Raw genomic sequence first — 27,026 nt, 5'->3', positions numbered from 1 at the left:
ATGGTCAGCAGAGAATAGAAGAATTTCAAAGAACTGCAGTCTTCCAAGTAAAACTCTCACAGATTTTGTATATCAGAGTATGTATTGATGAGATATTTCAGATAGTTGTGGTGCTGTAGCAAAGCTCTTGTGTTTCATTACTATTGTGTGGGTCTGCTCCTTGGATATGATACTCAGCTTCCTACCTCGTGCATGTTCACTAGAAGCTGTCTTACATCATAGGTAGCAATCATTCTGGAAATGGTACCATGTGTAAATCTGCATACATTTCTTCAAGCTGTTGGTGTATAGTGGGGCTCACTTGCAGAGGCAGTTGTGGAGCTCGTAGGATTGTGACTGTTAGTTCTTACAACCACAGAGCCAGTAGATGAGCCAGCTGGCTTCACTGCAGTTGAGTGCTGGTGGAGAAAGTATATCCCTTTGCTATTAGGTGGAGAATTTAAGGTTATTTAAAGGCTTCCTCTTTCAACTGAGCTATATAGGTTAAAGGATATCCTGCATCCTCAAATTTGTAGGTGTCGCTTTGGTTATGTTATTTACTTTCCCAGGTTTGAGTGCAGATGTTACTATATTCAGCTGACAGAGGTGCTTGCAATAGAATCATGCTGGACTTGGAGATGGCATTGTATGAAGGTGCCTGGCTGCTCTTCCTTGTACTACCCAGTCTTTTGTATTCTGAGAGGTCTCAGAGGTCTGAGTGGTGTGTGTGCAGCAAGGTGAGGGTCATCACCTTCCCTCTGGGGGAAGGAGTAATTTAGGTAGGTTTAATTAAGAATGGTAGTACTTTTAAGTACTTAACATTGCACCTTCAAAATGTGTATGAAGTTTTTGTCCTTGAGTGTTGTGGTGCGTTTTATGGCAAATGCTTGTTTTTCTCTAAATCAGAATCTCTACTTGTGGTACCCATGTGTGAGTGTTGTAATCCTGCAGATACCTCACGTGACTCCACATAGTCATAAGGCTCTTTGATGGTAGTGTGGGCTTTTTATTTTTTTAAGAGGAACACCTACTTGTATGCATATCATACAACACCTTCATCCTTGATATCTATGCTTCTGTCTCACATTTTCCTTCCTGTCTTAGTGCATATAATTACTCTTATCTAAAGCCAGGTCTCTGCATTTAGCATTATTTAATTACTGCTTTTCCAGAATTCCTCAGATTTATGAACTGCTTTGAATTTTAATCAGCTGCAGCTTGATGTTGTCTGCAGCCAGATGGAACTCTATTCCATCATTCACATTATTAATGAAAATAATGATAGATGCACAGCCTCACTGACCTTGAAACTCTTAAGTTCTAAGCTTGAAAAAATAAGTTCATTTGTTTTACGTATTTGAACTTTGTAGTCTAAAAATTCATGCTAAATCTGATGTAATTGATATGTATCTTTCATAACATTTTGAGAAGTCTGCTAGCTTGACCTATCCATGTAAAGATCAGAAATATGTATGAGAAATCAAGAAAATGTTTTTATTCAGGAGTGTTATGTGATTGACAAAACGTGTTGAAGAAGGATAATTCCTATACGAGTTATTACACCTATTTCTGTATCTTGGCGTGGAGATACAAAAGGAATATCACCTGTATGGAGGAAAGCTCTCGAAATTATCTCGCACTGAAATCTGATTCGGTCTGAATTTTGTTTCCAGTAAGTGGGGAGATAAAGCAGGAAATTCAGAATTCTTTCTGTCTCACTCTCTAATCTTCTTTGTCTTCATCATTTTTAAGTAGTGGGAGGAACTTTGAACTAAAACAAAAAAATAAGGTTTCCACTATTTACTTGTTGTTTGCTGCTGGTAAATTAAAGTCATTGTTAATTTAGGAGCCCGGCAGCAGCAGATCATTCACCATTCTGCAGCAGCTGTCAGTAGGACTCTGGTTTATTTTACAAACAGATGTTTAATTTAACTTCAGTACCTTTGTCTTTTTTTTTTTAGGGGAGACAGAGAGAGGAAGGAAGGAATAGAAATAATCATAGTCATCATAATAGTCATAATTTGATTTTCTTTCAAAACAGAGGCTCTGTTGAAGACATCAGAAGTGTTTTTATTAATTTTGACTGAATGCTTTAAATCTATTTATTTTTTTTATTAGGTGAAATGAAATTAAGCTTTCTTAATGCTAATTTCATTAACTCATTTTAAAGAAATGATTTGTTAATTACATCAGGAACTGAAGTTATGATATTCAGTAGCCTACTTCAAAAGAAATGGAATGCCATTTTAAAAACATGCTTCTTATTTATGGATTAAAACGTCCCATTACTTCTACAATTTACAGGGAAACAGGTGGGTTTGTTTGAATAAAACCAGGGACTGCTGAGCCCCATCTCATACAAACACAGTGCTGTTCACTACAGTATGATAGCATTCTCATTTTGCATCATTGAAGGTGAAGGGCAAGTTGGGTCCGGTTTTGAGGAAATTAGATACTGGAATTGCTAAATAACTTGTGGGTCTTTTTAAATTTTGTTAGCCTGTGTTTTGCCCAGCGAGTTAACAGTGTCAGATTCTGCCATCCTTGCTTAAATTGCATAGTGCTTATTTTCTTGGTTGGATTTAAAAGTATCAACTGAGGACTCACCGAGAGTTGAGGTATTGTGCAAATGAGGGTCTCAGAGCCTGGACATTGTGTCGATCTTGACTGTTTTCTTTTTATATCTGAAGCATCACAACATCAGTTCTGATTAGTTTTCTTAAAGAAGCAGCTGCATTTATTGTAATTCCTCTGGAATGTTAAAAGGAAGAAGCCACCTAGAAAAGGAATTGTTTTTTCTTATATGTAAATGGACTGCTGAATCGATTCTTGTCTTTCTACTCACCTGGTCTCTCAATCTTTGGAAGGGATTTGCAAAAGGATTTGAATATTGAATTCACCCAATAATTGGGTGAACCATTCCTTTATCTCCTTTGCAGAAATTAGATACTCACTTTTTCTCTTGTCGGCTTCATTAGACATTCATTAAGTATCTCTACTATCTCAGCTGTAGCGATCTGAATGCTTTCTGTACTGCTTTCCCACAGCAATGGATTTGTTAATCAGTCAGTTCACTGCTCTGGCAGAATGTGATGTGAAGTCTTGCTGTGCACCAGAAAGTATATTTGATTTTGTTGATGGTTTCTGGGTTTTCTTTTGCTGCAGAAATGATAGACTTGTGAACAGAGGGTGATGTATCTAAAGAAGGAATCATCATCAGAAGGATGATGGTGGGATGGCAGTAGGAGTTGATTCTTCCCACCAGTGTACTGTTCCATTTTGTTGCTGTGTGACCGGTGGCACCAGAGGGGCTGTCTGACAGAACAGAGACAGATGTGGAAGTATGGATGAAGCAGAAGGGTAGTACTGAACTCCTGCATGTGGAAAAAGTCGCACTCATTGTCATTCATTGGCATTTGCTGAATGTTTGTGAAGACCAATCAGTGGATGTGAGCACAGTGAGGTGGTGGGTGGTGCATTTCAGCAGTGGTGGCTGGGACACTGGGTCACCTGCACAGATGCAGATTGTTACGAGTGCAGCATGCAGGCTCTTGTTCATCTCTGGTGAAAATGCATAGCCAGTGGTGGTGACCTCGTTGAAAAACGTGTTTTATAGTTGAGAATTTACTCTATTGGATAGTGCTATTATATTCTTTGTATCTGTTGTAGTTTCCGTGGAAGTAAATAGGAGGCATTACTTTTGGAGCAACATATGTATATGAACTCATGCACAAAGAAGGAAAATGTTCTGCACTGCAGAGATGATGCCACCATTTCATGGCAGTTCATAAAGAAATTATTTTGTTACTTTAGATAAATTGTTAGTATTCGTTATCTGTTTTTTTCTGAATAAATGGTAGGCAAAGCACCATTTTCAAAATAGTGAAGAAACAGAGATAGCTCTTCATTCTTGTCTGTTTTATAGTAGTAATCCATATTTCTGCTACCCATAGCTTTACTTACAAGGTTCTAGAAATGTTCAGGCCAGTAAATAAAGTCAAGCCAAACTCATGAAGAAGAGGCAAATTTCAGATATACTCAGATAAGTGTTTTCTTCACTAACTGGATCAGAAAAACACTTCACTCGGCAATAATAAAGTTTAAAGTGATATCCTTATAATTTCCTAGTTTTCAGGGGCTACTTGAAAGGAATTAAGGCTGTGCTTCTCATCTAATTAAGTGAAATCGAGTTTGGTAATTGATTTTGATAGAAGTAAGATCAGTTCTCAACAGAAGGTCATCTCACAATTAGCAGCAAAATAAAGTTGCGGCACACACCTAGATTTTCAGAACAGCTTCACCATCAGCGTATCTAAACTGCCCTTTTCAGCTTCACTACTTGTGCTCCTTTGAGATTCGGGATATCTTATTCACAGCTGATCTCCACGGTAATATCCCTGCTTTTAAATTTCATTTGCGCCAATCCTTTGTCAAAATGAGCTTTGTTGCCCAGCCTCATATCCTCTCCTACCCGGTCAGACGTCCAGCATCCTATAACCTTCATACAATAATCCTGCATCAGGTGAAATCACAGCCAGTTCTGAGTGTTAAAATTTCAGGGATTATTGCTGTCCTTACTGAGCTGACCTGCTTTTGAGATGTTCTTTCCACATCGTCCCATTCAAATTCATGGCATGATTGCTCTTTAACACCATTGCCATCCATACAGTGTGAAATTTTGTTAGCGAACCAAACGCAATTTGGGCTGCAATTTTCTGCTGAAATCCTATAAAATCTTCCTCAATCTTGTGTGTAGTGTTGTTGTAAGTGACTGACTATTGACCTTCTGCTCTCATATCGATTAGAGCGCAGTTACAGAGATCAGATTACTGAAGGTTTCTGAGGTTAATCTGTGGTTTGTTAATATGTGTAGAACAGTAGAAATGTTGGAAGCTCCGTGTCTCCTGTCAAGGATTCTCATGGAGTGTACTTTGGAGGAGGCATCTATTTGAATCACAACAGACAAGCAATAGGTGTGAATGTTCGGTCTTTGTATTGTCCAAATAGTTGCTAAGCATTCCCAGCTATAAGCTGAATAATGCAGCTCTCCCACTGATTTATTTATGCGCACATAGATGACTTGGACCAGCTTGTTCTTTGGAAGTATTGCAGAAAAAACTGCTACTGGTGGAGCAGCTAATCAGACATGAAAAGGCAGTGTTGAATTTGGCACGCTTAGAACTGAATTAGGAAGAACCAAATGCCTCTGTATGGGCTCCCTGCTGCTGCATTCTCCAACAATTTATGTACCAACATTTACCAACAATATTTGCTACAAATCCTTACTCCAGCTATCTTACCCCCCCTTGCCCTCAACAAGAAAAACTATAAGGTAAAGATGCTGCCATAATCACCGTTCCCAGCTGCAGGCTTGTAACAGGTTTTGAACAAAAAGAGGAAGAGCTGGGTGAAAGCCTCTTTAGTTGTGTAGAGTCATGTCGTGGATTAATGTGATAATTCTTTATAATTATGTGTCACATATGTGGCATAGTCTTTCAGCTTTTTCTCAAGTACATTTTGAAAACGCCTTCTTCCCACATACTCTTCCTTCAGAATGGAGAAGGTGGAAAGGTTGCAGATCTTGACCCTCCTATTTAAACTGGTTCTTTCTTTTCTCTGCACTCGTATATTCCAGTGTAAACAGCCAGTATCTCCTGGCATCATGGGTTTGCAGTGGGCTTCAGTCTCAGCTGTCAGTGGATATGTTAGAGAAGCTAAGCTAGAACTGAGCTAGAAGAGACTCTGTTTTTAAAAGTTCTTGAAAGCTGAAGTCTCTGGCTCAGCTGCTCTGGCTCAGTATGGAAAATGGCCAGTCTCTTTCTTCTGGTGGTTCCAGATCCAGTTAGAGTGGATTTGGGATGTCAGACTTAACATCAAGTGCTGTTGGAGCCACATCAAAATTAAACTTATCTGGATGTATACATTTATAACATTAAAGTGCTTAATGTAAGACTTATTAAGAAGTCTTTACTAAGTGCTTTAATATTGTGGGAATCAAATGTTGTTTCTGCATTTAGAATAAGATAAGAATATTTTATTTCAAGGTCTCATTATATAAGTGAAGCAATTTGTAGTTTTTAGGTAGAAGTCACAGGTACAAAGACTGCAGCTCCGGTCTGTCCAGTTGCCTGAAGTAGAACTACTGATTTCTGGAGCTGGACAAATAAGACCTGAGTAATAAAGGATCCAAAGAGGAGAAGTTAAAATAATTAACAATATACCTGTATAAACTAGCAACAATGTATGTTTTAGTGTTTTGTTGTACACAGTGCAAAAATATACAAGTCGTGACATACCTAAGGAAGTGCCTGAAGAGATATCGAGAAGGACTGGAATCACCCCCCCACCCCAGGTTCTTTGTTTAACAAAGGCCTCTGGGACAGAATGGAAGAAGCTCTGTTTTTACTTATTTTAAGTTTTTACTTATTTTGCTTTGTAACAGCAATACAAAAAGCCAGGATAACAACAAAGACAAAAAATTTATATATTTAATCCCCCAACCTGGAGTGGGTAGAAGGAGAGGTCCAGTGTGAAGAGAAATATGAGTAGGAATATTGTGACAAATTACGTGTGCATTATACTGTGCCATTAGTGATAGAATCAACAGAGGTCAAGCAGTATTAGTGAGGAGTGACACGTGGGAGGGTTTAAAGCATGGTAGTTTTGCAGTAGTTCATTTGCAGTAAAATCATAATATAGTTTGTCTCCTGCTGTGTCCAGTCACGGTAGATGAAACAAGCTGCCAGCCCTGAAAGTGGGAGCATGATTTTCTTTTCTTTCCTTGCTTCTCTTCAGTGTTCAGAAGAATTAAGTCTTGAGTTCCTTGTGCAGGTGGATGAGCATTATACAGGTCATAATAAGACTTACTTCTAGAGCAAAAATAAAACCATGCTAGACATGGGATGTTGTTTTTTTAATTTCAATTTTTCATTTTGATATTAGGATTGGTTAGTTAATGCACAAGTGCTGTACTGCAAGTTGGCTTAGTGAATATAGCTATCAGGTAGAGTATCACTGGGGTCCTTAACTTGTTAGAAACTGCACTCCTCCTTTTGGTAGTTTGCTTCTATCTGCTGCACTTAGAATTACAAAATAAATATATCCTCCCACTAGCCAGTCCTATCCAATACTTTATGACTTTTCTTTGTGGTGCAATTAATAATACTTGCTTTTGAAGTTTAAGGACATGATGCTTGCTACAAGAACCTTGTGAATAGCAAAATATGCAGTGAAGACACAACCCACAAGTATCAATGGGTTTTAAGGAAGATGAAGCTTTCTCAAAAGACCTGGACAATCTTGTTCTTTCATCTTTTGGTATTTTCTTTTCCATTTTTATTTTATTTTATTTCTAATCTTGCACGTAAGTGGTGTAGGATACATGTCAGAAATGATTTTGTCACTATGACTTCTTGTTCTGATGAGCTAAGATTCCATATTTATGTCCCGTGAGCATTCAAGCAAGCACAGAGATTTTCTGAGAACAAATCCAACATTGCAACATATACGGCTGTGTTTTCCCTTGGAGTTTTTAGTTGTATTCTGTATGATGTCCAGATCAGTCCTGCAGTCAGTGAACTTCCACATACGTACATTATATATGTATATGATATACATAATATATGTACATGATATATACATGATACACATAGTATCATACCAGAATATGATATTAAGGAGAAATGATTGTGAAGCTAGAATATGTTTGTAGGATGAGTTTAGAGTGCTTGATTCTTGCTATGTGGTTTTGTTCAAATCTGTTTTCTGGCAGCTTGGGTGCAGTGTTTAAAGCTGAAGAGGGATACTCTGGTAAATATGTATTCACTGAATATGGTTTTGTAGAAGTAAGCAGCTTTTGTTGTTCTATCAGCTGACTAATCTACTGGAGGAAAGACTGTCATCCTGTGCAGAAATCTAAATGTGGGAGAAGTGATACACTTGACATTAATATTACCATGTTTATCCAAAATAAAATATCAGTTCTAGTTGGTTTGCACAAACTGTGTTAAAAGCATACAGTTTAAAAAACAAACAAAAAACCCCCACACCTGTGGCAACTGCTCCTGAGTTAAATGTCAAGAAATAATGTTAGACAAGTGCTGACCCTTGTCAGCGGTGATCGATTACAAAGTTAGTTTCTCTAGTGAGAATGAATAATATCTTGAAGCCTCATTAAACATCCTGTAAAGTATAATTTATAGTTCTTGGTTAAAATACATAAATTATAATTTTTGGTTGCTTTCAGAGGTGGGAAAGAACTTACAGTGATGTAATTAACTCAGTAAAGAACAGGAAAAATGAAGAAAATAGCTTTGATGACTGGAAGGGGAAGACAAAGTATACTCATAAATAATATTATTCAGACAAAGTTTCTTGTTTGCAGCCCATGATTTTATTATTATTTCATTTATTATATTATTATTATTTTTCAGTATCAATACTTTTTTTTCTTAATCTACCCAACTTATTTTTCCATGTGTTTCATTGGAGGAATGTATCTTGTAAGGAAACACACAGTTTGTAACAACTGCCCTGGAGATGGAGAAAGTGGTAACTTAAGTTGTGTATTCACCAGCTCTGGCAAAATCTGTTTTACTAAAATGGATCTCTAATATTGTACTTAATGCTTTTGATGCAAGTTTGAAAATGTCATGAGAATAATTCTCATAGATCCTCTTTCTTGCTTCCTTTGTCACATCATTACACCCACAGCGAAGCTTTAAAGTGAGATTATTTCTGCTGATGCTGTGATTTGACAAAAGGAGTAAGGATGATGATCTAAAGCTATGTCTATGGAAAAAGTAATAATAATATTTAGTTTTTGGTATGAGTTGCAGCATCCCCCCAAGGCTCCTCTGAATTGTTATGGTTTGTGATATTTTGGGTTTGTTAATTTCCCAAATGCAATTTACATGACATTTGTAGAGCTTTTCCCAGCAGGATGGCACAGTTGCAGAGCTGTGCTGGAGAGGGACTTCATTCCAGGGAAGTCTCTTAGGGCAGGTCTCATCCTTCTCCTGCTGAGATGTGGTCTGAATAAATAAGACAGGACAAAGACTGGCCTGCTTGTATCTAATCTATCAATGTTACAAAGTCATATTGCCAAAGCAAATATTGCAGTAACTGCCAAATATTCCTTGACTTTGCTGAGAGAACTATGCAGCAGAGAAAAAGAAGAGCATTTGTTTTTTGAAAGAGAAATAGGTACTTCTGGATAAAAATAAAGAGAAATAAATTTACTTATGCGTATGATCTCTCTAATGTGATGCAAAAGCTTTAACAATTACTGAAAAGCATCACTGGAAGACAATGGGAGCCAGAGAAGATTTCAGAGACATATTTGTTTCTTTTTCTTATTCAATGGTCCTCTGTGTCCATGGAAGGACTTTGTTCCCTTTTCACTGAGATGATTTTGTTGATAGTCACAGAGAGAAACAACTCAATTAAAAGTCCCCTAAATCTGCTAACATGTAGGGGAAAAGCAATCAAGATTTCCCCTTCCAGAAAAGGTCAGACAGCAATGGGTGATAGAAATACCAGCAATGATTTGTGTAGACTAAGCAGATGTGTACTTTGTGTAAATTCTTCAGAGCTTTCTTGCTTCTCTGTAGAAGTCAATCATTCTGTTTTGAAGCAGTTACTGTCAGCCTCCAAACACTATTAGTCAAAATCAGAACTAGTAACAAGGAATAAGGTATGTCAAAACAATAAATAGCAAGATAAATAAAAACAGCGATAAAAAGTAGGCAATATGCTGTTCAGACAATTTGATCAGGCTCCAGTCTAGAAAATGATTATTAAAACAATGAATATTTCAAAGGTGATTTAATACCATTTCTGTTTGACTACATGTAATGTTGTGTTTCTGCTGTGGGTATTTATGTAGCCATCTAATATATCAGTCCTTTCTCAGCTCAAGTTGGTAACAAAGCTCCCATTGGCTTAATTTGGATTATTAGCTCCATATATATTCAAACCAAGTGAAGAGACAGACAGCAGCTCAGAAAGTTGAGAAGCTTTTCCTGTTAGGAAAGGAACTGTTCCTATGATATTTCACATTGATGAGCTAACTACAGCAAAATGAATAAAATAAGTAAACTTCGGGCTTCAAATAATTTCCATTTTGTACTGTTTATAAAATAAAATACTCATAATGTATTTGATCAGTAGATTTGGGAGCTCCTTCACCAGAAAGCCGATTTCTTGCTTGTTTAGCTTCTAATTATGGGTGCTTTTAGACAGTAATCTTTGATAAGCTTGTTCTTTAAAATTATATTTAAAGCACAGGATCATTGGATACTTTAGAAATTCATTTAGTCCACCACCTGCTGGAAGTAGTTTCTGTTATATCAAGTTGAGAAATGAACCTGGTTGGTCTTCTGGGCTGTAAGCATACATTGGCATTTCGTGTTGAGTCTTTCATTGTCCAGCACCCTTAAATCCTTCTCCTGAGGGCTGCTCTCAAGCCATACTCCACCCAGCCTGTATTTCTATTTTACATGATTATTATTATTATTATTTTGAGATTGCCCCAACCCAGGTGCAGGACCTTGCACTTAGCCTTGTTGAACTTCATGAAGTTGGCATGGGCTCACCTCTCAAACCTGTCCACGTCCCTCTGGATGGCATCCCTTTCTTCTAGCATGTCAGCTGCAGCAGTCAGTGTGGTGTCATCTGCAAACTTGCTGAGGATGCACTTGATCCCACTGTCCATGTCTCCTACAATGATATTAAATGACACTGGTCCCAGCGGTGATCCTTGAGGAATACCGCTCATCACTGGTCTCCTGTTGGACGTTGAGCTGTTGACCTCAAGTCTCCGAGTGTGATCATCCATCTCATTCCTTACACAGCAAGTTGTCCATCCATCAGATCCATTTTTTTTTTCTTTCCAATTTTCAACTAGGATGCTGTGTGGGACAGTGTCAAACACTTTGCACAAGTCAGGGTCAATGACACCAGTTGCTCTTCCTTTATCCACTGTAACTAACTCCCCCAAGAAAGGCTACCACATTTGTCAGATACAGTTTACCTAAGGTGAAGCCATGTTGGCTACCAATAATCACCTTATCTTTATTTTCCATGTGCCTTAGTAGGGCCTTCAGGAGGATCTGCTCCATTCTCTGTTTCACGCCGCTTTTTTCATAGCCTTGGTTGTTGCCTGTATATTCCTTTACTACATCTGCCTTTACAAGATGCCAACTTATTAAGGAAAAGCAGTCTGTAGCCTTCTGTACCCCTCTTAGCTTGATCTAGCATTAAGATGTTTACAGAGTTAAGTTATTGTACTGGGTGGGTTATATGTGAAATGAAGTATTCCTTCCTATCCTACTCTGAGCTTGTATCTTGGAAAGAAAAGCACAGCAAAAGTGCATCTAGTTTTTGATAACTTGTGGGATGGGACACAGTCAAAGAAAGTAGATGTAACCTCAACAACACTTCTAAACACACAGTGATTTCTTCTTTCTTCAGTAGTTAGAAGTAAAAAAATAACACTAGAGAGATGAATAGGACTGAAAGTTAAGGTTAGATAAGAGATTGTCTCAGTGTTTAGAATTTCATGTCCCTGACTGGACCTTCTTATTAACTGCTTTCTATTATACTGGAGCAAGAGCTGCTCTGTTAATAGTATTCAAGGGATGGTACAAAGGGTTGTCAGGAGAATGTGCTCCCATACTACTAAACAAAGAGGAAATCCCTGCTCAGGTTCTCCTTGCAAAACTGCACCAAGAACTTTCATGTAATTAATCCAATTCTACCTATTTTCTAGCAGCAAAACCACAAAGTTTACATGTACATTAAATTGTATAATTATAAAATAGCCTAAGAAGCTAATTACATTTAAGTAGGGCTGAAAGGGGATTGCCTGAGCCATTCTAACTGATTATTGTTTACAACATTTGCTCTGTGTTGGATGCTAGTCTACAAAAAGAAGATGGTATTGTATTGATTTGAAGACACTAGACAGAAAAAACAGTTTATGCTCTCTAAGATGGGATTTAAAAAATATTCATGGGTACAGTCCCATCTGAAAGTAAAAAAGCTGTTTTACTCTGTGTCATTTTCAGATTCAACAGCTGTTTCCCTTTATCCTACCTTTAAACTGAGGCTTTTTAAACTGCATTGTGTTTAAAATATGTCTTAATTAAATATTCCATATTGAATTAAAAGTGCCTTTTCTTTTGGAACCTTTGAATGACTTTTGAAGAGTTTAACTTACGCCAGTTCTGCACCTTAACATCATGGTTTGAATTGGACAGGGCGTTATAGACCACTCATTGTCAACCTCCTCATTACTCACCAGATCAGTCTGTACAGAGCCCTATCCAGCCTGACCTAGAGTGCCTCCAGAGATGGAACAAAAAACATGTTAAAAATACTATTTGCACTGAATTTCTGTAATGTATCAGAAGTATTTATTTGTTCAGAATGCAAAGGGATTGCCTACAAACAGTTGCTTAATTTAGCTATGCAATTCTCTGAAATTGATCATAATTTCAACATTTTAATATGAGATTTGATTTATTGAGTATTCAGTTGACAATCATGCATTTCAAAAGCATAGATCCTCACCACATAACCATGAGCACTTCCGTAAGGATAATCCAAGTTTCTGTAAATGTAATGTAACTCAAATGCAAGTTGATAAAAAAATGTTATTAAAAATCCTAGGTTTACTACTTTATATATTGTCAGAGGAAGAAAGCATGCCTAAGTTTTAGCAGTCTAGTTCTGTCTTTTTGCTACTTTATCATGCACTTCCTTTTCCTTTAAGCAATGGATGTATTTCAACCTTTTTTGCTTTGTAGGGCCAGTATTGTGCAGAAGCGCATTATTTATTTTCAAGACGAGGGTTCTCTCACCAAAAGAATCTGTGAACAAGGTAAGGTGATTTCCTTGTCCTGTTCTGCTGATTTCTCCTAACTTGTTATATGCATTTAAAGTTTGGATTCCCTGAATGGTTTCTATATAGCTTGAAATTTAAGATCTATTAATTCGGTGATGTTCTTGCTTACTTTGCATGCTGGTTTCTCATACAGCTTTTCTTGCTTTCACCTAAATGTGACGCTTAAACCTTTTTACCTTGTGTGAAACTGTTGCTTGGGCTATTTCAACCTTTCCTAAACTTAAACATAGCAGAGATGTTTAAAATTCACATGAGAAAAAACAAAGGAGAACTACAATTACCTTTTGATAAGGTAGACTTTGTTTCTGCTTATGCAAATTCCTCCTCCCCAGAAAGGTCATGCAAGTGAAGTTAGTTCAAATAACCACAGTCTCCTGATTCTCCTTCTGTGTTTTGCAATTATTTTCATTCTTCTTTTGAACCAGGGTTGTCATGGTAGTGTTTGTGCCTTTTGGAGGAAATTCTATGAAGTACATCAGGCCATTAAACTCCTGAAAACTAAGGGGAATTATATGTTTAAATTCTTCAATGGCTTTAATGGAATCCTCTATCAATTCTTAAGTAAACAATCCATTATAAAGGCAAATACTGAAAGTGACCTTTAGGTTCTGTCATGTGCTGGCAGATTGTGTCGCTTGTGTTAGTAAACATAACTATCCTTCCTATAGGAATATGTACTGATATTAGGAATATGTTTACCTTCAAACGGATGTTCCATCTTTGCAAGAGGAGGGTGTGGTAAGGCCTGTGTAGCCACTACCAACTACTCCCTTGATACTAACAGGCACATATTCTTTTGGTTTAAATTCCAGATCATATAGCTTAATTCTTTCCAGGAGAAACTTCCCACATTTCTTTGAAAAGTAATAACTCTGTACAGAGATGATTGCTATGGGGGTAATTTTTATTTCTCCTCTCTGCAAGTTTGGAATGTTTTTGCTTTAGTTTTGTGCTGAGGAGCAAAAATCCCAATTTTTTTGAGGGTACCTGCCACACTGTCCTTCATTTTTAGTGAACCAAATGTGTGCCAGTGAAGCACTGAACTGTTCTTCATAATGTGGAATCCCTTGTCATCAAGAAACCTCTTTGTCAGTGTTTTGTGCCATTTCAAATATGGAAACACATAGAATCACAAAATCACCAATGTTAGAAAAGACCTAAAAGATCATCCAGTCCAACCTTTTACCTTTTACAAATAGCTCCCACTAAGCCATGTCCCTCAACACAACATCCAGTCATTCCTTGAATACCCCCAGGGTCAGTGACTCCGCCACCTCCCAGGGCAGTCCATTTCAGTGCCTGGCCACCCTTTCTGAGAAGTAATACTTCCTAATATCCAGCTTGAATCTCCCCGCCTTAGCTTGCATAAGCTGGACTTGTTAAAAAAGACAGTTTTGGTGGTGAACATGATGTAAAAATCCACCTGAATAAACAACAACACGTGTATTATTTCTTTAAAGAAAGGAAAAAAAAGTGGGACTGCTGAAAAGAGAATAAGCAATCAAAATAAATGTAATCAATGGAATCCAAGCTAAGTCAAAATTATACTTCTAAACTTTCCCCATGTTTTTGAATAACAGCTTCATGTTTGGAGAATTTAACTGTGTGTGGTGAGTTCTGATAGCAGAAGGTGTGTTTGCCCATCACCAGCTGCTCAAAGTGTTAAATCTCATCTGCTTAAAATAAGGACAGTCAGAGAACTTCAGTTTTCTTCTTCAGCACCACAGTTCTAGTGTAGATAAGACATTAGATAAGAAGAAAGCTATTGGCAATTTGGAGAACTTATTTACTGAGCTCTGTCCTAAAGACACTGAATGAGGGAAAATATAGAAACACATTGTCTTAATAACAAAAGATTTATATTGCAGTTACAGGCAAAGTTGTTCTACAGTCAGTGTATATATATCTTTCCAGAATAGGTGAGAACAGGTGATTCTATTGGGGAAAAGCTTATGAAACTTCTTTTCATTCACACAAGAGGCAATTTTGTTAAGTTCTAAAACTCCTTTCACAGATAACAGAATGACTTGTTACTGCTGTCCACTTCTTTTCCTGAGTGTGTCCTAATTAACTAAAATAGAGTGCTGAGGATACAGATTAGCTTTAAATTCTTTGGTTAAGTTTTGGGCTTCGGTTTTGAGTTTCACATCTCAGCCTCCTCTAATCTGTACATTTGAGGACTCAATTTGTTTTAAGTTCAAGCTCTTCATGTAGATCATGACCCATACTGCTATAAAGTATTATGAGTGTCAGAAAGAATTTGTCAAACTACTCATACTGTGATTGATCTGTCTCTGTTCTCTTCACCTGTGCAAGAATTTGTTGTTCATCATTTACTGGAAGGCTGAAGGATCCTTGAGAAAGACAGTAGCAGGATTACAGTGCCACAGCAAAGCCATTATTGTAGCCTGCTCACTATTCCATGTCTCTGTTAAGAAACCACTGTAGAAAGAAGTTAAAAGAGCTCCTGGAGTTCATTGGTAGCACTAGTTGAGTCTCAGCTGCATCACTGAGTTTCACTGGATGTTTCTCAGACCAGAGCAGGGAAAGATTTGTGAGCAGGAAACGTGAAACAACTCAGTTTCTCTTTTGTGCATGCAGAAGTGCAGCTGAGGCATTAGCATGGGGCTGTTGCAGCTGATTATTGCATCCCACTGAAGGACTTACATAGTCTGTCTATAAAGTTCCAATCTATTGTATTTTCAAATCTGCTAATCAGATAAGAACCAGAGATGAGCCTGTTTTGAATCTGAAAACAACTAAAAATGTAATGGTGCCTTCATCTTTACAGCTAGACATTACATTCACCCATAAATCCAAACCAATTGCTTCAAATCTCTACTTTTGCAAAGCCTAATGTTAAAAACTAATGAACACAAGTAAATGTAATTCAGATTTATTTGCTGGAGTACTTATTGTGTCAGCCTTGCTGTCATTTGCTGCTGTTGAGTTGTAACCCTTTTCAGTAGGTACTTTCATTACTGCTTTTGCAGATTCAGCCTCAGAGGGTGTGACTGACAAACCAATTTTAGATTGCTGTGCCTGTGGAACTGCCAAATACAGGCTAACATTTTATGGAAATTGGTCAGAAAAAACACATCCCAAAGACTTCCCACGTAAGTATCAATAGTTATTTTTCCTAATATTTTTCTACCATACACTAACATGATGTAGATACCTGGAGATTGCTTTGGTGTTACTTAGTTAACATCCCACCAGGGTCAGTTACGACATATATACAGCGCTGCTTATGCTCAGTATTGAAAATCTATGCAAATGCTACAGATTACAAATAAATTCTAGAGACTTGCATGATGTTCTGAGGTGTAAAGATGTTTCTCTATAAAGAGATTACATTTTTCCCCCCTGCCTCTTCTCTTACTGAAAGCATAACCTGGATTATCATTTACAGCTATGAAATAGAATTTAATGGGAAACACAACCTAAAATGCAAGACACTAACATTTACAACAGTGTTTACAACCACTCTAATGTAGCCAAAACTCAGTATTGTTTTCTTTCAAGACCTCTGAAAGATTCTAGTTAATTCAGTGAGCCCTGTATCTTACTGCCAAGGAGACTGGTTAGATATTTAGAGATTAGTGTCCTCTCAAAGTGCTGCAAGTTAAAATATACAGGTAAAATATACATTCTGAGCTTTGACTATCAGATCCTGTATATGGATCAGTATTTTTAGTGTAATAATCCAAACAGCTGTCAATAATGGAATTACAAAAACATGTATTATGCATTTATTCTTTCATTACTTATTCCACAGTTCATAGCAGTAAAGGCTAGGATATGATTTGAGAATGCAAGCCACATTTACTGGTCAAACTTCATTAGGTTGCCTGTGGCGGATATTTGTTATGTTGTCTTTTTATGTCTCTTTCATAAAATATATTACTTTCTGTCAGTGTACCATAATATAATTCAAATATGGTTTGTGTATCAACTCATAGTTCTGATAGTCTAAGCAATATATCTTGCATTGATTATTTAGTACATTTTAAGTTGAACAAAATCATTGTTCAAATATTATTTGTCAGCATAAGGCATAGGAGATGAAATAAGCTAAAGTGAGTAATTGCAGAAATGCTCTTCCAGGCTATTGCAAGATTTAAATATCTGCTGACCATCTCACTTCATATGCAATGTTAGTATGGATTTGCTTGTGGTTGGAAATAGGAAATAACTGAAAACTGTGAAATTACTGTGACTTAGTGATGTGATAAACAGAAAAATGCCCTGGTGTGGCTGGCTCGAAGGGTTGTAGTCAATGGGATTCCATCTAAGCTACCTATCAGTCACAACTGGGGTTCTGCAGAGCTGTTTTGGGGCTAGTTCTCTTTAATGTTTTTATTATTGACTTGGACGCAGGAATTGAAGGTATACTAAGTAAACCTAAGAAAAACAAGCATGCTTTTCAAGGGATTTTTTTGCACATCATTATGGCTCCTGATATTAAAACTAGTGGAAGTTGGATACTTCATTTCTTATGAAATCTGGCTCAGTGGAAACTATCAAATTACCCATCACATTTTCCTGGTCAGAAAGATCAGTATTTACATAAACCCTGATTTTATAAGTACTTGTCTCTGGTTACTGTCCATATATGATAACAAATATATTCTTCATTATGATTTTACCTACTGTAAAGGTGGCTAATATAAAGACATTGACCAAGATGGTGATAAATAGTCAAAGGTTATTAGTAAAGAAAACTCAAGAGTGTCAATGCCTTGACCGGATAGCTGAGGCAGTCTCCACTGGGGAGTAGTCTCCAAGAGATGCTGCCTCAGTGGTGGTCAGCCCTTAAATGAGGTCTCAGAGGAGGTGGAGTCGAAGTCCACCCCTTCCAGGAGTACAGCTACATTACTCTCACCTGTGCTCCCAAAGCTGACCCAACACTTGCCTCAGCTAATTAATCAGAGGTTCAAGCTGTGATTTCCCATACACCTACACAATATGTCAGAGAATACATATAATGCATATATGCATGTTAATTGAGGAATTACATGAAAATGAAGTGAAATAACACAATTGTTAAACTGTCTGCACTCTTTGCTGTCTTAGCAATTGAATACTGACAGGCTGACAGTACGAAATAGCTGTGACCTGACATAGATCAGATTATTTCATGGTTTGGAGTATCTTTTCTATTTAGAGGAAGAAGTTTAACAAATGATTGAGTAGCCTATTCTCACAAAAACAGAACTTTTAAAGTAAAGAGGGAAACTCTTGCAAATGTCACACAGGTTTCAAAAACAAGTTTTTCACACAGGTTTCATAAACAAGTTTTGGGAGGATGCATCACATGCTTTGAATAGCTCTTCTGGGCAAGTATGTGGGCCAGCTACATTATGTGGAAAGCCAGTTGCTTTTTAGGAAGGGGTGCTGGGTGGGAGAGGCTGGGCTCTGGTTTCAAAAGCACCAAATGCTCTGGCTCCATTTAGGACAAGGTGGGGGAAAGAAGCTACAGAGCACATGAAACAATTATTTTTGCTAAAGACTTAAAGGCTCTCTGGTTTCCTTCTGCAGTCATCCATTTTTCTTTTTTAGGGGCTATATGGTACCATCTCTTTCAATAAGTTTCAGTGTCACTTAGTGCATGTGAGGGAAAGCTGCTGTCTGTGAGCAGTGAGGTGGTTTAAACCTGTGTGTTAGGAAGAAAGAATGGGCAGTCCCTTCACTGAAGCTGAAAGACAGCTTCCCTCTGCAGTTTGGAAAGGTTCTGCTTGAGGAGCAATCAGTAGATTACACATTAGGAAAGCAGCAACACAGCCTCTTACTGGGGAAAATGGTACAGTGGGGTTTAGTTTCTTTTTTTCCTCTGTTTAGGGCATAATTGCTGATTAGCTTTATTGGTCTCTTAACATGTCAAGCCTGCTATAATTCAGAGCTCAGTGAGTTTATTTACGTCCAAGGGAAAAAGCAGATGCTCTGTTCACTGTGCTGCTGGATCACCTTCCCTCATCTATTCTGCTTTTTGCTACACTTTCCTTGCTTCATTCCCTACCATTGTTTTTCTTTTTTTTTTTTTCCCTAATCTATTTTCTATTCTCCTGTGATTATGTTCCTGCATCTGACTTTATCTATTCAGTTCTCTACACTGTCTTTATCAATTTCATTCTCCCACTTTTCACATTTTAAATTTGCATTCCTTTTGTTTACTTCATTATTCATTTTCCATTCATTTATTCTAGTTCACAGCTGTTTTTATCTCTCCTCTCTCCATTTTGCATTGCAAAGAAAAATGTTCAATATTGTCTCACTCTGTCATTCTGTCTCCCTGATCTCCTATGGTCTTTGCACTGCTACCAGACTGACTACTTATGTGAGTAGTTCATTTTCCCATCCTTTTCCTTTAACCTGATATCTTTGCAGAGCGCTATTTGACACTAAAAGAATTAATTCTTACTTCCAGTACCGTGGGACTTCTGTGACTCCTTTCTGCTCAAATCTCTTTTCAGTTCCATCAGACTTATCTTACTTTTTCCGTAAACTTTAAGATTTTTTTCTTTTCCTACACAACAAGACAAGAAACCAGAACAGGAACCCATTTGCCTACCTCTACAGTTCTTACACTTTGGTAAAATGGGGCAAATAAACCAAACAGCTATAGAAGCACCAAAATTTATTCCTCCGCTTCCTTCCTAAGTTGCAGGAACCACCATGGATGGATGATGTAAGTACGCAGTAAGAGAAAAAACAGCTACATCAGTGTCCATAAGAACAATACCAATATCTCAAAAGTTTACTGGAAGGAAAACTGAGCACGGTTTGCCAATAGAAAGTAAACTCTCATACTATTTTTGGCCAGGAAGCTGCACAAAGGTAGGTTTGTAGGGCTAAGTCCTCTGTATCTCTTCCTGAGAATATTTCAGCACAAGACAGAAACAAAAAGCTGAAACATTCAATGATTATACAGTCATGCTTAAATCTAGACTCTTCTGCTACTCTGCTATCACCACCCAAACAGAAGTCTGGTATCTACAGTTAAGGAAAAGATTTGCTGAAATCTTTGACTCCTTGCAGGTTTCACTCTTATAAAAAAAAAAATTTATGTGAAGACCTAGAATTAAGAAGTTTTTTTAAGCATTCAGAGAAAACTCAAATGAAGATGAATTATGCTAAACATGTACTAAACTATGTGTCTTAGAAGATACTTGATTAGCTACCCTATCTTCATTTACATTTTTGTCTGTTAGATTATATTATATATTGTATTTCTGTAGTTGACTATTTTAGTACTCTAAAGGTGAGATGTAATGATGTAGTAAGAGTTGACAGCTTGCAGCACATGCAGAAGTTTGGTACTATTGAGGACTGGGGACTTGGAGCCCTTCACTTTAGCAAAAGACAAATAAAGCCTCTGTACAACAGAAGTAATACAAGTACTATCTTACTTTCACCTGTGTTCCTACAGCAGACTTGTCTCTTGGCTCAGAGGGTTAATCAGATGTTCAAGCTGTAATTAACCTTTTCCCTTACACTCATCTCATAAGGAAGTATTTCCTTCATTAAGCAAGCACCATACATTAGAACAGCCATATTTATCTCCTACCATATTTATCTCCTTGAATGGGGTCTAGGAGAGGTGGAGTCAAGCTCCACCCCTTCCAGGAGCGCACCTGAATTGCCTTACCCTGTGCTCCCACAGCTGATCCGACTCTTGCCTCTGATGGTTTATAAGTGGTTCAGGCTGTACACAATTGTTTCCCTTACAACCTCTTTCAGTAATAGGAAATATTAATGTTAGATGAATGCATGTATTATTGTAATCTTAATAATAGTTTTTATTTATTTTTTTTTTCTTTCTGAAAGGGCGCACTAACCATTGGTCTGCAATCATTGGTAGTTCTCACTCAAAAAACTACATCCTTTGGGAGTATGGAGGGTATGCTAGTGAAGGTGTCAAGCAGGTTGCAGAATTGGGATCACCAGTCAAGATGGAAGAAGAAATTCGACAACAAGTAGGTCTAATTTAATATATGTTTTAAAAGAATGCACTCGACTTTGGATTCAGTCAAGCAGATTAAGTAAGCTGCCTGTTTTTAAAAACTCATTCTTACTTTGAATCTTGTTGTTTGGGTTTTTTTTTGTCTCTGAAAGGACAAACCAGTTGTAGTTTTATGTATTTGTGTTTTTCATGATGCGAGTTAGAAATATGTGAGTTAAATGCTTTTTTTTTTTTCTCTCTCTTTTAAAAACACTGAGTTTGTTTAAGGAAAAACTTGAAAATAGCAAGCAGCGTGCCATTTATCTTATTGAAGTGGTGGACTCTTGTGTATGGTGTGTTTCAGTATTAATTGGTTGGGTTTTTTCTTCTGGTATGTATCTTATTTGTAGTTAACTTCAGATTCATCAAAGTTAGGACTGCTCTTACAGGAGAGTAAGGTAATTTTTGTTGCTGAGTAGGAAGACTTTACATAATTGCGCTAATTAAACTTGATGAAACAGTTTTATGGTTAAGGGCAAAGGAGCCTTTACATTATATCATCCTACAGGGGATTAACTTAACTGAGTAGAAATCAATCTTTCAAATAGTTTATAGATTATTTTCATTTTGTTACATGAAGTTGAAAGCAACCGAATAAAGTATGTAGGGGTATAGTGATAATTGTTATTAGAATGTCTATTTCCATGAAATTCAAGGTTTTCCTAGGAATAGTGCTTATTGATGAGGCAGGGAGAAGATGTCGATATTAACACATATAACAGTGCTATACATATGATTTTATACAGAGGCATGTGTAGGGGTAAATACATGTATAACGAGTATAAGTATATACATGATTGCACCATGTAGGAGAGAAAGAAGAAATTGTCCCAACTGGCTTATGGCCTTATACAGACAAGACAGGTGCCAAATGGAAACAACATTCAGTAAGGGAATTTAAGGTAGAAAAGATTAAGACAAATCTGATTTGCTCTAATCCCTTTTTCTCTCTGTCCTCTTCCCTGAGTCAGGTGGCACAAGTACACTATTGTTTTGATGCTTCATGTGACTGCTTCCCTATCTGACCTTTAGTACGTTTGGGGCAAGGTCTTTAATCTAAATGTACTGTTTTAAATGTAATTTTTGGGCGCTTTCTGCTTCTGCTGAACTTATTAAGAAATAAAGGTTTCAAAATGGCTGAATTTTTTGAAAAATTACTTATTTGATTTTCAGTAATTCAGTGGGTTTTTTAATAAGGTACAAATTTTACCAAAATGAAAGCAAATACCATGAGGTGGGAAAATAGTACTTCATGCTTCAAAGATGATAAAACAAATTATCTTATGAACAAAGGCTTGTTATCTTTGTGCTAAAAAGCAGAGCACTTCTTTGTACAGTCTTTGCAAGCATCTTATATTGAGAGTTGGGTGCACCTGAGTGTGACTTTATGAAAGTTTAGCGTGCTCCAGAAACAGCAGGGAGGAGGGAAAAGTATAGGATGAAGTACAAGTAGAGATGTAATTGTGAAAGATCCTGCTGAGCAGTCGTGGAAGAGATAGGGAATTTGAAGGTAAGATGGAAAAGATGAAAATAATGACTTGTTTTGTTTTCCAGAAAATGTGTTCCGTTTTTATGCACCATACATTTGCAAAACAAGAGAGGGACTTATGCATTGGCTTTGGTTCAGAGGTGACTGTGACTTTCAGAGAATGTAGCTAAGTGGCTGCAAATACAGCCAGGCTGGATGGGAGTTTAGTCATCCTGGTCTAGTGGGAGGTGTCCTTGCCCGTGGCAGGGAGTTAGAACTGGATTATCTTTGTTGTTCCTTCCAATCTGAACCATTCTGTAGTGCTTCAAACCTCATGGCTGCTGAGGTCACACGTGAAATTAGTGAATACTGCAGTTCCTTTGAGTGTCAGGTCTACCTGCTTGTGTCAAACCTGCAACAATTTCAATTTCCCTTGTTAGAATTTACTGTATACCAGTTCAGCCAATGAGCTGGTGTTATGACATGATAGTGCCTAGAACAATGCAGCACCTCAACGTACACCATGACATTTTTATTTGACCTTTTGTTTGTTTTCAGTATGCTTAAGCTCGACTAATATTTTTGAGAAGTGCTGAGGTAAAATCCTTCAACCTGAAAACAGAGCTAGTAATTTGAGGAGCTATTTTGTTTGTGTTCATTGAGGCTTTGGTTTCTTTTACTGTACTTTCTTATTACAGTATCCTCTATTTGCTTTGAAATCCACTAATGTCATTTTCTTCCCCACACTTCCCAAGCAATGTCTGAATCTATTTCCCACTTCATATTGCACCTGTGGCTCAGAACTCTGTTGCATCTATGTTTGCTGTGCAGCCTATTAGGTGAATACATAGTAAAGTGCTTACAGAACTTAACACTTTGAGGTTTTATTGAGACCCAAAAAATCTGATTGGTTTGATGACATTATTACTAAAAAATTACCGTTCAGGTCTGAAAAGAGGAAAACAAAACAAAACTTTTTTGTTAATGAAGCAGTTTTCTTTAAATGGTGCTTTGTTAAGAAGTGCCCTAACAATTGTATCATAAACAAAAGATTCTCAAGCGTGAACGCCTCTGTTCCCCATTTGACAGACTGCTGAATCATCATCATCTTTTCTCTCTGAGTGCCTTGAATGCTCTGATTTGTTTTGTTACTGTAAAGAGACTGATATTTTTGCATGGATAGTCATGAGTGCTGCAAAATGGCTTTATGGTTTATAGTTTACTTGCTTTATACTTTATTTCTCTGGGATAAATTAAAGGAACTACTCAACCTTTGTTGTAAAATTTTTTGTTGCAGATTGGAAGGAAAACACAGAGCAAAAAAGACTATTTCTAAAAACAGCCAGTCTGGTGATTGATGTGTACAATAGGATAATTCATGCATTATGCTCCAGGGATTGCTCATGAACAAACAAGGCATGGAAAAGTAATGGTGTGCACAAAAGAATGTTCACCAACCTCTTGTATCTCTAAAATATGCTCATTATCTTAATGTTGTGATTTTCAAAAAGTTTGGTTTATCCAAAATCTGTCAGTTGAAAAACTACTTGGTCAGAAACAAATAGGAAATTTGGAGAGGGGAATCTTGCATCTGTATTCTGATTGCTTAGTTTAATAGTGATAATAATAACAATAATAAACTACATTGATTAGAATATGTAGATGTATAAAATAGATTCAGGTGTAATGCTCAATGCTATCTCATTGACAGATGCAACAAGAGGAGAACGAGGTAAAAACAGTGACAATCTTATTCCCCTTGGTTTCAGTGTCTCAAAGAAGAACTTATTTGGTTTTGCTTAATTGTTTTAGGAAAAATACTTTTATGAAAAATACTGTCAATTTTAAAACATGTTGATGGTCAACTAGGATAAAAAAATCTTCTGGATTTTGCCATTATCTTCAGGAAAGGCAACTGGTACTTTATCCTTCTTAATATTATTTCTTATTGCCTGCTGGCACAGAGATGGCATTCCCTACAGGTTTGGTTTAATGCTCTTTGTAATGTTAGCAAGTGGGATAACTTCTTCTGTTCTCTTTAGTGGCTTTAGATTACAGCTGACTCTGCCTCCAGTCCTTTAGAAGAGCAAGTTAGATGTTTGTAGATAGTTTTAATACATTATAATTTATGTGAAGACAATTTCCTAATAGAAAACTACACCTGTAATAATATCCCAAACTTTTCACAGAAGGGGAAAGAAAAAACAAACAAAGGAACTTTGTATTGATCTGTATTTATTTATTTTATTTTGAGAAATAGAATCGTGATATTTCAGTTGAGTAGCTACCATTTCATTACTGGTATTGAAACGCAGTGCTGTGTATGTCTGCGTAAAAATGCAGTCATTAGGTTTTTCTATCTCAGTTTAAGAAAACACCTGAATTGCAAATAGGAATCTTTGATTATATTGTTTGGACCTTTATATTACTTGACAAACTATTACCGATTACTGAAGCAGGCTCAAAATTGTAATTTTGCAGGGATTTTTAAACTCGTCTGTTATTGAATACTTACAGAAGTTAAAATTATCCTACCTGCAAGGGAGGTTCAGTTGAGCGCTTGACAAAACAGCTAAAAATTGAACACTTGAGATCTGGAGAGCAGGATACTCCTAATTATGGTTGAGAATAAGGCTGCTTTGCGCTTGAGGTTTGTGATTGCTGCAGAAATATTTTAGGCTGAGCTCATTTAAAACAGCTAAAAATTGGTGGAAATATGATGGCTTGGCCTTCATTGTACATAGTATCTTAGATCATTTTGCCTTGTGCTACAGCTGAGTTTTCTGTAGCCGTTGATATTTGTGGAACTAATAAGAAATTGGCTGGCTGGGATGTCTCTTTGCCTACCCAAACATACAGTGAATGGCATCACCCTATGTGTCAGGCCCCTCCATCTCATTCCCATGGGCAGAGATTTGACATCCCAGCTGCTTTTCTGAGGCTTGTTTAGGTAATATTAGTGTGACCATGTAAAAAGTACAGGTGCTATTTTTTTTATTTTTAGTTGTCCAAAAGCCTTTTAGGTTTCTGTGCAAAGTCCATAGTAACTTTTAGTGTGCTTTGAACTCCCTCAACTAGTGAGGTAATAAAGACCTGTCCTAGCATGCTTTCTCCATTATGTACAGCCTGGCTGCATGTTTTTAATGATGTATTTAATCTGATTCTAGAATGAACTGCTTGATTATAAATTTGTATCTGAACTTCTGTTTGCTCTCTTATATTCCTCTACTGCTTTGCACATACACGTCAGTTGTAAATTATAGTGCTTTTTCTTTTTGCCTTTAGAAACTGTTAATAGTAGATTTTCCATCCTTTCCTCTTGGAAAATATATCTTGTCTATAATTTCAGATCTTTGGCATTTTGGTAATTAGAAGATTTGAAATGCTTTGCTATGCTAAATTTCATGATCTGTTTCTGCCAAAAAAAAAAACCCAAAAAAACTGTTGTCTATTAGTATCACAATGGGAAATCTGTCCACCAGAAAATAACTCATACAGTGGGGTTCAGATCACTTTTTCTGTGTTGAGCTACTTCTCCTAATGGGAGTTTTCAAAAGAAGTTTATTAGGATGATCCCCAGTTTGTGCTGATTTCTTTGAAACAAGCAAACAAAACAGTTCATCACAACTGTGTTCTTTTTTAGTACTTGTTGATAATGACCTCTTACCACTCTACTATGAAACAAGGCTGATGTTTAATGCTATGCTGTTTTTCTAGTCACAGCTAAATAAGTGACACCAACATGTGTCAAAATCCAGCATTCGCTTCAAAAAGACACTTATTTTTTTAATCTGAGGACTATTAGAATATTTAACAAACAAACAAAACCTTATTTTTCTTTTGCCTGAGTAGTGATTCATGAGGTTGTTGCTCTTTTAAAGGAAAGCAAGAAAGAGAAAATCAACATGTGTTCTTTTGAAGACAGCTTAGAAGATACAAAATTTATCTTGCTTATAGGGTTGTATAAACAAAGCGGGCACTGGGTGTTCCCATCAGAAAGTTATTCTTTAATTGGACCTATATTGTGAGAGCTTTGGTTGTGCAACTGTTTGGCAGTTGGGTTAATCATGTTTTAGTTTTATAACTAACTAAACGTGTGAATAGGATACCAAAAAGACTCAGTGTTAGTCGTTTTAAAAGAAATGTGTGTGTGTATATATATGTGTGTGTGTGTATATAGATAGTTTTAGTAATTTGTGCAGTCAACCAATAGAAATGCATAGACAAATATGTGTTCATTGGAGTACTCTACAAAAACTGTTGTGCTGCAGATGATCTCTTAAGCATCAGAAGCACAGCCAGGCTGCATGTGGTTCTTCTGCTCAGAGGGTGGTGAGAGCTGGCAGGCACTGAACATGTTTTGTGCAAACTGTCCTGTGATTGTGGTTATCTGCCTGCTTTACAACAGCAAACAAAATACCATTTTAAAGTTTTGTTGAGCTTTGGGTCAAAGCTTGAGCAAATTAGTGGCTTGGTTAATGGTGTCTTTTTCTGTTGTCTAATTTATTTTTGCTGGAGCTAGTGAACACAAAGCAAAATAAAAAGGAAATGCTGTGAAATGCCTGGAAACAGGCTCTGTTTGTAGAGTTGTGAAACACTACAACTACCATTGCCCAGGCTTTGTGGTGAGTCTGTAATCTACTTGTATTTGTATTAGGGATGTGCAGGAT

The 27,026-nt window shown here is 37.0% G+C and overlaps 1 protein-coding gene across 1 annotated transcript in view; it reads left to right on the top strand.

Moving 5' to 3' along the window:
- Positions 1 to 27,026, top strand: part of SPON1 (spondin 1) — a 163,565-nt gene that overhangs the window by 39,104 nt on the left and 97,435 nt on the right. Inside the window, 3 exon segments of the mRNA XM_015863517.2 lie at positions 12,789 to 12,862; positions 15,880 to 16,002; positions 20,714 to 20,862. Of these exon segments, the coding sequence (XP_015719003.2) occupies positions 12,789 to 12,862; positions 15,880 to 16,002; positions 20,714 to 20,862 (346 nt within the window).

Source organism: Coturnix japonica, chromosome 5 (genome assembly GCF_001577835.2).
Source record: "Coturnix japonica isolate 7356 chromosome 5, Coturnix japonica 2.1, whole genome shotgun sequence".
Classification (NCBI taxonomy): domain Eukaryota; kingdom Metazoa; phylum Chordata; class Aves; order Galliformes; family Phasianidae; genus Coturnix; species Coturnix japonica.
The sequence above is the reverse complement of the archived record's forward strand: the minus strand, read 5'-3'. Positions and strand labels throughout refer to the sequence as shown.